General features: G+C 29.6%; 1 protein-coding gene across 1 annotated transcript in view; it reads left to right on the plus strand.

The window, feature by feature from the left end:
* LOC106468089 (origin recognition complex subunit 2-like) overlaps nucleotides 1-10414 on the plus strand; it is a 104437-nt gene that overhangs the window by 18743 nt on the left and 75280 nt on the right. The window contains exon 3 of the mRNA XM_013928492.2: nucleotides 1741-1845. Within this exon, the coding sequence (XP_013783946.2) occupies nucleotides 1741-1845 (105 nt within the window). The remainder of the gene's footprint in view (nucleotides 1-1740; nucleotides 1846-10414) is intronic.

Here is a 10414-nt window from a genome sequence, read left to right on the forward strand (position 1 = left end):
CCCACTATTCAAGGACTGACAAAAAATAGTAGCAAGTGGCTCACGTATCCAATCTTTAACGTCCTTCAAAATCCTTGGCCCAGGAGCCTTATCATTTTTTAAACTTCCCAAGTTTTTCTTAATCATGGGTTGGATTTCATCAAAACCTGCTTATATTTTGTCAGAAGAAGGAACAACAGTCAGTGTGGTATATCAGGAACCTTTAATTTAGATTGTGTAATTTTTGTTTTGAAAATCAAAGGTTTAGATAAAAATTAAAATGTTATGAAAATTGAATTTTTGAAATATATGTTTTTAAAAGTAATTTTGTTGTGTTTTAAATACCTATTTCAAGTAATTTGGACACCTGCACAGGGAATGGGTAATTCAGTTAATGTTTCTATATGTACAGAAAGCTTAGCTTTAAATTCAGCTGTTGAACCAACCAAGTTAATCTTCAACCACTTCCATCTTTTATAGCACTATCACATTGTGTTCTTTAGTTTTAGATTTAATATTTTAATTTTTATGCACAATCATTTTGATCTTATATAATTTTTAACAGTGAACTATGCACATTGTTTCTTTTCCTGAAATGTATGTTCCTGATATTCAAATTAAATTTTTGTGTTCGTGAATCAGAGTGAAAATTATTCTATTCCTGTTGCTTATACTAATACTTTTTGATTTTTTAAATCCGCTTTTACTTTCTTGCCTTTTTTTCTCTCATATCAATTTAATTTTGAATGAAATTGCTTATAACTTATTGAGTTTTAGTCATTCATCAATATGAAAATGGTATTTTCAGAATTCAAATTTATATACAGGTAAATCGAAGATCTGCAAGTACAATATATATAAACATGTAGCACAAGGTGACAAGTATGTGGAAATAGGCCATTTTGTAGTTAATTATCAAGAAAAAAGTTTTCAAGGACTTATTACATCAGCATTAATATTTCATCCTTTAGATTGCATCAGTAACAGTTTTAAAACATAGTTAACTGACAGAAACTGAAGCTGCCAATCAGTTTAACTGATAGTAAAAGGTCTGTGAAGGCACTTAGAAACACTGACTGTCTCTAACAAGAGTGTATGACTTCTGTTAGACTATGCCTTTAAAGATACATGCAATATGAAGAATGAGTAATTGGGCATTTCTTGACTCTTAGTGCACAACCTTCCTCCTTTTGTTCACATAAATTTTAATTTGTTGACTGATATGTGTCAAGAAACATTCATCAAGAGTTTTTTTAAAAAAACGCTGAAACAAGTGAAAAAGAAACTGTAGGTGGGGACATGGCTGAAGAGTGAGAAGTTTTAGTTTTCAGTTGTGCCAAGAACTGTGTTGTGCAAAATATTTGAATATGAATGTTAAAAAATGTTTAGACAACTTTTGAAAAAAAAAATTAGAAACTCCTTTCATTTCTATGCTTAATTAGAAATGTAAGTCTACTAAGTGCAAGTAATTAGTTTTTTTTCCACATAGAGTAACTTTTTTTCTTCATATGTATTTATATATATATATATATGTGTGTGTGTGTGTGTATCACTTTAAGAGGGGACATGTGTCAGACAAGTGATGATGATGTTTTGTGTAGTGACCAGTAAAACTTTTTGTGACCCATCACTGTGAAAGGCAGCAGGTTTTTCCAAAACAAAAATGCTGTTCCACATATTTCAGATATTGTTCAACTAGACATCTAAATTTTTATGTCTGTTTTTACAGGTTTAGTTATTCTAAATTTATAAACATTTTAGGGACTTTTACTTCCTGTAAAGATTTATATAGAAGATTACCCAAAGAAGTGGAAAGAAACTATGAAATTTCACTGGAAAATAAAGAAGAGTACCATGTGCCATGCAGTAAGTTCAAAGTTTCTATTACATTGTACATCCAGAACCAACAACAAAGATAATTTGATAATGTTGAAAAATCAACATAAAACTTGTAGTGCAATATATGTAATTGACCATTGGTAGAAATATTAAGTGAACCATGGTCTTTGAAATTTATTAACACTAGTTAAAATTTATAGGTTTAATTTTGGATTGAAATATATTAAATATACCTTCATTTACATTTCACTATTGTAGGCTGCAGAGCTGAGTGGTAGCATCAAACAATATTTTCTAGATTCTGCTTGGAGACAATGAAATAGGACTATTATTTTAATAATTAATATAAAATATTTAAATGAAAAAGCCAGTAATTGAAAAGATCAGGTTTTGAAGCCAGGACTTCTGGCTAACATGACCATTGCTCTAGCACTGGGCTACTCAAGAGTGCAATCCGTCCTCATTAATTTTCACAAGTGATGCAATATGAAGAATGTGACCCAGTTAATGAGTAATTGTACTTGTTTGTATAGGATAAACATAGAAATAATATCCAGTAAAGATTTGAGTCATCAGAATATTTTGCAGTTGCCTACCATCCTCACTAAATGCTAAACTTAGCAAACTTAACTTATTCGATGACAGTTACATTTTATTTGGTGAACATAGTTAAAAACAGAATCTCTTTACAAATATTGCAACTCAGTAAAACCATAGTATATTTATTAAAGAGTAAATATACTTTAATCTTTAATAAAGAATGGAACATCAAGATACCTTTATTAAGCCTCAAGCAATCTACAGTTATGACTTCTTTCTTTTATATTATTCATATATTCCTTTATCTACATAAACTACTTGTAAAGTTCTGATGGTTAAAAAACATCTCCAAACATAGTATACACTTTCACTGTGTTAAACTTGTAATAAAGTTGTCTTTGTTACCCTTTCAGCGTCTCTTTAACCTCTCTTTAAACTTTGAGAACCTTAAACTGGTCTTTATGCTGTATAAGCTTCCCTTATGTCAAATTATCTGATGTGTTCTTATTGAACACATATAATTTAATACAAAAATATTTTCACACCTTTATATTCAAACCTTTATATTCAATCTACTGTTATGTGATAATTGAATTCTTGAATTATTTAATTGTATTTAAACTTTATAGCTATTAGTAAATGATCAAACCACATGATGTGACAACAAAGCTACAACCAAGAAATGGATAACATACCTTCAGTGGGTGATAGGGTCTTAGCAAAAGTAGCTCTGTTTGCAGACAATAGTTTTTTTCAGCTATGCATAAATAAAAATATTTTTTCTTTTAATTCTTGAATTACACTAAACAAATATCAGGAAATGGTAGAATATGTCAATATTTTTGAGTTAAACTTATTGAAACTTGTTAGAATTAACATACAAAATTGACATCAGTACCAAAAAAACAATGCAAAGCAAGAGAAGATCTGTCTTCAGACTTCAAACACATTAATTAAAAATAAGTTGCTTTTTGTTGCAAAATTTTGTACATGAAAATGTATCATAAACCCAACAGAACTATATTGCGTAACATTTAAAAATAGTAAAAGATTTATTCTCTTATCATTCACCTGTTGCAACACAAATGTGTACAATTTTCCAGCCTTGATATTCCAGACAATTTAGTATTATCTTGCATGTTTATAAGTGTGTTTATGAAAATATTGGGACCTTAAATGTTGTATCTATAACAGTGCAGTTGCTCAAACGTTTTATTTATCAACCAAGATAAATGAATAATCATAACTCATTTTTTTAGCCAAATGACTACTTAGCCAAAGTAAAAACCTAGTATTTTTTGATATTCTTCAGGTGGCTTAGGTTTAAAGTCAAACAACTTAAGTATTAGAAAAGCAACAATTCATTTTGTAAAATAAAACCTTTTATAGTTGTAACTATATTTTACAAAGTTTAAAAACAATTAGGGGATAAATAAGAATAAAACTTTAAAGTCTATTCAGATAATATAGTATTGTGTGTTAGTAAGTAATGACAGTGTTTAACTTCACTGCACTAGCTGCTGTTATGTTTCATTTTTACAACATTATTAGAATATGTTCTGTCTTCCTTCACTGCTACCTATCAGTCAAGATGTGTTTTGGCAGTTACTGCACTATTGTAAAATGTTATGTGACTCAAAATTTTAATGAAGTAAAATATGTTTTAAACTTTATCACTTTTGCACACGTGTTAATAAAATTTGAACAATATTCTTTGGTAATATCCCAAAAAGCATTTTGCAATAAATTTTACACTTAAATTTTAATGATTATTTTTTTATGGGTGGACTCCATTGAAATGAATGAGTGGGAACTAACAGGATCCATTAATATTGTATATAGCATTTTACCAGTTTACTTAAGTCAACTTTAATAGTTCCAGATTGAAAGAAGTTGTACTGAATAATACATTATAACTTATGAGGAGAGTGAAGAGTGTATTCATACACTTCAAATATGAAGTGTAATGAAAGCTGTATATATTCAATGTGTGGAAAACAATGTATGGGGATTTGCAATATACAAAGCCTTACACTTGTGGAATGAAAATTGATTTTAGAAGTTTGATTTCACTTGATATACTTTAAAAAAGATTATATTCTTATAATAAGAAAAAACAGTTTCATACAAATACTTTGAGGTCGAAAGAAATCAACCACATAAAGCATCCTTCATTCACACTAATAAATTTTCACTCCAACATTTCCCACAACAAAACTCAACTCACGAACAAAATTGATACCAACAAACCCAACAACAGAACATTACACTGCAGTTTACCCTTTGTCCCTGAAACCAGCTCAAGAGTTATCCACACTTGGACAAAACTAGCCATTAAACACAATATTCCTGTCAACATCAAATTCTCTCAAAAACCCGGCCCTAAATTAAAATCGTTAGTAAACAAAAATTATTTAGAATCACACAATACCAACGTCATTTACAAAATAACATCCAATAACTGCCCAGAATTCTACATCAGAGAAACAGGAAGAACATTGGAAACCAGATTCAAGGAACACAATAATAAACTGCCCCATGTTTTCCACCATTGCAACTCAAAAAAACCATAGTATATTTATTAAAAACACAGTAATTTTAAACAAAGAACCAAACAAACACAAAAATCAAGGAATCCATCTTAATTGAACAAAACAACCCTACTCTAAATCAACACTCTGGGGTGCCAAGATATCTCTTCTAAGTTGTGCTACAGTATCCTGTCATGTGACCTCTTTGTTCCACACTGTATATATATCTGTGTCAGTGTAAACTACTTGTACCTGATGATGATAAAACTCATGTCGAAACATTGTACATTTGCTATTATGTTAAACTTATATTAAATTTTTTCTTCATTACCTATTCAAGCTGTCTCCAAGCATTATTAATCTCAAAATGGGTTCCTCATCATCAAATTTGAAGCCACATATAGATTAAAATATGTAAGACCTAGATCCTGTACTGGTGAATATAAGTGGGGATTTTTCTAAACTAGTAAAACTGGCATTCACTTAAAACAGATTAAGATAACCTGTATAAACAAAACAAATAATGATTAAAAAATTTTATAACATGATTAAACTGCATAATTTGTGAAAAACAATTTATGGAACTGTAATGATTACAAATTTATCATTGCAATTATGCACCCACAATAAAAAGCATGCAAAGATGGGTATGCAGTTTTGCCCTTATTAAAATATAAAACAAAGAAAAGATAGAAAACTGCACATCTGCTTGATTTTTAGTGTATATTTACTGCTGTAAAAAACTAGGTAGAAATGATTAATTGCCAAAATTCTGGCCTGGATTCATTATGTATACATATGTTAAGTGCAAGGTTAAACAATGTGCTGAATCCACCACATATGTTGTAGAGTATATTCTGTTTGGAATAATTTGTCATTTATGCCACACAGTTGTTTCAGTTATGAACTCACAAAAACAAGCCCTGAAATTTCCTAAAATTTGTAGAATAATTGGAAAATGAGAAACTTTTGGAAGTTTCACAGATCCTGAATTCTTGGACAATATTCTGGGAAGCTCAGGGTTACTTCAGGGCTGCAGCAATAGACTTACTTTGTAGATGGGTAATACCTGTTCACCTTTTTTAGTCTACTGTGTGTTGTCCATATGAAATATCTTCAGAGTATATCACAATACCTGGTCAGCTAGTTTTGCAACTGGCTAATAATTGTGTTCTTGACCTTAGCTATCCATCCACCTGTGTACTTGTGTCATGTATATCACATATATCCTAGTTTGTACACATTGTAGAGTTGTACGGTATTATTTTTGTAGAATAATATATTTTTTTTCAGTTTTCTTTAAAATTATATATTTGGTACAAAGAATATGGAAAAACAGCTACAGAAATGTGTGAATTGCCTATTACTTAACTGGGATTTTAAATATCAATCAGAAGCTGCTAGGCAGTAATTGTTCGCACTCAGATGAACAAGAACATATTTCACACACTACTGGTATTTGATATTATTGACTTTTCTAATGTTAACTAAAATTCTAAGCTGTAATGTTTAACATCAAACAAAGTCTTAATGATATGTTAATTTAGAAGAACATGCATTTAATTATAAAAATCTAAACCAGTGAATAATATTTACCAAAGATGCTGTAAGTGAATATTTCACTGCATGGGATGAGCCGATTTGGAATAAAAACATAAACCTAAAATTCTAGCCAAACCTTTATATGTACATATATTTTGTTTGGGTATCATTAAGGACTTAATTGTCTGATATATAACAAGATTTTCCCCTGAAAACTCTGGTAAGAATTAAATGTTTTGTTATACCTAGTTGCATTTAATTAACTTTGTGCAGAATGTACAATCCTTTCATTTTGAATCATGCCATGCTATGCTTTGTTAATGTAGCTGTATATCCTTACTTGTACCTTCTTCCTCTCCAATAAATACACAAAATATAAACTGTTGTATGAAAAACGCTGCTTTATTTTATGTTTATAAATAACTTATAGTAGTAAGCCAATATAGCACATTGAAATACATATTAATAATCAATAAGCATCAAAACCACACAATAATGCACAAATTATTCATAAAAATGAATTGAAAAGCAGCAACTTCTAAACATGAAAGCTGCCTAAGAGTTTAAAAACTACAGGAGACTTTTCAATTGCTCATATGGCATCTTATCCCTATCTTAAACATCTATTCATGTTGCGTATGCCATGTGGTGCTAACTTATACAACTAATACTCAGATGACCTAATTTTCTCGTAATGATGGTATAATACCAGTTAACTTTTTAAAAGTTAGCTGTGTAACACTGCAACCAAACTTTCAGTATTTTTTACATGACAGAAGAGACTTTTACTATATTAATATATTTTGGATTAATCGGTGTTGACAATATAGCTGTAGAGTAACAAAGTCAACCAAAGTTAAAACAATCAGAATATATTCTATAAATCATTTGCTTAGTCAGGCTGTAGTCCAACTATTTCAAAGCCTATATCTTTATTTATAGTAGTGTGATTGATATGAAAATAAAAGCAGTTAAAACAAACATTAAAATTTTTAAATTTAAATCAAATAGTGATGATTATTTCTAATTATATTTAAGAAAAACAAAATTACAACATTAATAAACAGGATACTTGTTTTCAAAAATATTTGAAAAAGTCAGTGCTTATTCAGCCATACTTTCTGCATTTTCACTTATTTTAAACATCAACAGTACAAAAATGTCTTTCTCACAGGGACTGTAATTTCTAAACACTGAAAAATTGATTCTGTAACAGCTTTACCTTGTAGGATAAGAGCTAAACCATGCTAACTGATTGAAAAAAAACCTATGAATATTGTTATAATGTCTAGAAAGTGTGAAAATATACAATGGCAACATTTGATTGATATTCATATTTTGCAATGTTACATTAGAAATAATCATTTATTTAGTTGAGGCCTTAACTGTACTAGTAGAAATACCCACCCTCCATTCATGTATAACTGCTAGTTCCTGCAGAAGGCTATTAGGCCTGTGGCCTTTTCTAGAATTTTCTGACAGTTCTACAACAATGTACTTATACTTGACATTCAATAATGTTCACTATCCATGAAAAAGAGGATTTTATTGAAATTTTAATTAAAAAATGAGCTATCATCACAGCATTACATCACAGAGTAGATTTTATTGAAGACTTTTTGTATTGTAGATGCAGTTATCAGTGAAAGTGCCTAGCTTTTCTGTTGCAACACTCATGAGATCTTCACTAAAGAAAAAAATAATAATTTTTTTAAGTATGTTTTGTTATTGTTTTATATTTGAAACTTACTCATTTTTTTATATTTTTTATTGGTTAAATCTGAAGCTTACTCATTTTTGTTTGTAATTTTTATTGGTTAAATCTTAAACTTTTGTTTTTGTGGAATCTTCAATTGTTTTTATTTATTGTTCAGCTATAAAAATACCATCTAGTTTTAAAAATATTACCCAGTTATCATTGGTGATGATCGGTGCAGTAGTTTCCGAGACCAGAGTTTTGGATGTATACATTGCAAGCTCCATTATAATAAGATTGCTGAAGGCTATTTGTGTTGATTGCACAAAGAACCTCAAAAATACTTTTATAGTAATTACTAGCACAATTGAATAAAAACACTGACACCTAATGTTTCTTTTTGATACTACATGGTATTGTAAGAATCTCTGGCAGTTTTTTCTATATTAGTTTCTTTAAAACAATGATGGGATTTGAACCTTCTAGATTTGTATGTGTGTATACAGTTACTTATGCCTTAAAAATAATTGTGTAGGAGTCTGGCCCTTTGTAGAACTTCACTAGATCTTTACATGCTTATACAACATTAAAGAATATATTTAAACAATTAGAAATTAGAAATCATAACACATTGTAAAAACAATAAATTTTCATATTATTTAACATTTAAGTATTTAGCATTGGCAGTTGGTGTTCCAAGCCAGTTGCCTTTCTTCTAATCAGTAATTCAAAACTAGTGATAATGGCAGATAGTGTTAGTAGCTTTGAAATAACAAAGCCAGAGCAAGCAAGTATAGTAGGAATGGGAATCAAATCCAAGGCCCTCAACCCCCTTCCCATTATTTTACTTTATGCTAAATAATAAACAAACATAATAACAATATTTTGATTACTTGGATAGTTAGTTGAGATGGAGTCATTAAAATGAGTAATAGCCTTTATTTGGATTATTTTATCATTTTTGTGACAGTTTAATTGTAATTTTGATAAATTGATTGCTGGAGTAATTGAAAACTAATAAATGGAAACATTAATTTTGATTAATTGATCAGTTTACCTGACATTATTTGGTGTAATCACTTCTCATAGGTAATCAATTAACTTGCCCAGCTCTATCATGGAAGCCATCAATCCCTTTTGTCATCAGTATTTAGAGATCTCTTTTGTGCCTTTTGTCTTCAGTAGCCTTGAGTTCTTAGGCATTGTTCTTAATGAGACTTGGGTTTGGTATTACTTTTCTTGGCTTCTTCACCTTTTAAATCCGTAATGAATTGTTTGCTCTATCATCAAAATTGACATTTGATGATGTCTTCAGCATCCTGGTTCTAGTACATTTTAGAGGGTATTTTGCTGACCAGCATGTGGATGAATCTTAACATGTTTTGAAACTTTTATTTGCAATGCATTTCTGTCTCTTCATTTTTGGGATTCTTTTCTTCTTCTGGTTGTTTATGGCAAGAGAGCAATCTAACAAGGAAAGACTTCTCATATTAAAAGAGATAAATACCTGTTTGAATTTATTTTTAATTCTGAAAGTATAGAATTTCATGGGATCTTTATTACTAATACAGTTATATATGATTATATATATGGCTGATATAATTATTAGAGCTCTTTTAGAAAAGTGAGCTATTAATTGGTAGATTTAACACCAAGCATTTGTGCAGTGCTAATCTCTTCATGTAACTCAACTCCCTCTTACCTTCCCATTTTCAAAGCTGTTGACTTGGATGAAGCATCTTTGTTTTTGCTTCCAAAAAGTTATGGTGTTGTGTAGTAACTACTAAATTACCTCCGATCAATCCCTTGATATATCAGTGTGGCACTCTTACACTGTATGCAACATATGTACATTTACAGTTAGTACTATATAACTTCATAGAATGTAATATTTGGCAAGTGGAAATTATTAATATTTTTTGTTGAGAATATGGGTATCTCAGATTGGGTTTTGATGCAAGGGTTTAGTGAAAATGCATGAAATATATAAATTTTTAACAACCCCAGTAATTATAAATACAATATTTCATAAAAGTATTCATAAAAACTTCTATTGTTATTATACTACTTAAATTCACAATTTGTAGATTTGTTTCTATAATCTTGCAAAACCTCAAAAAATGAATGATTTGTGTTGTTTTATTTGGAAGAACAACAGGATATAAAAAAAGTGTGTAATCATTTTAATCTGAGATATTATGACCCTCAAAAGTAATTAATGTATTTTTCAGCGTATAAGACGCACATTTTTACCCCAATATTTTATGTCAAACCTGCTTGCGTCCTA

This window comes from Limulus polyphemus, unplaced genomic scaffold, assembly GCF_000517525.1.
Source record: "Limulus polyphemus unplaced genomic scaffold, Limulus_polyphemus-2.1.2 Scaffold2867, whole genome shotgun sequence".
NCBI classification, from domain to species: Eukaryota; Metazoa; Arthropoda; class Merostomata; order Xiphosura; family Limulidae; genus Limulus; species Limulus polyphemus.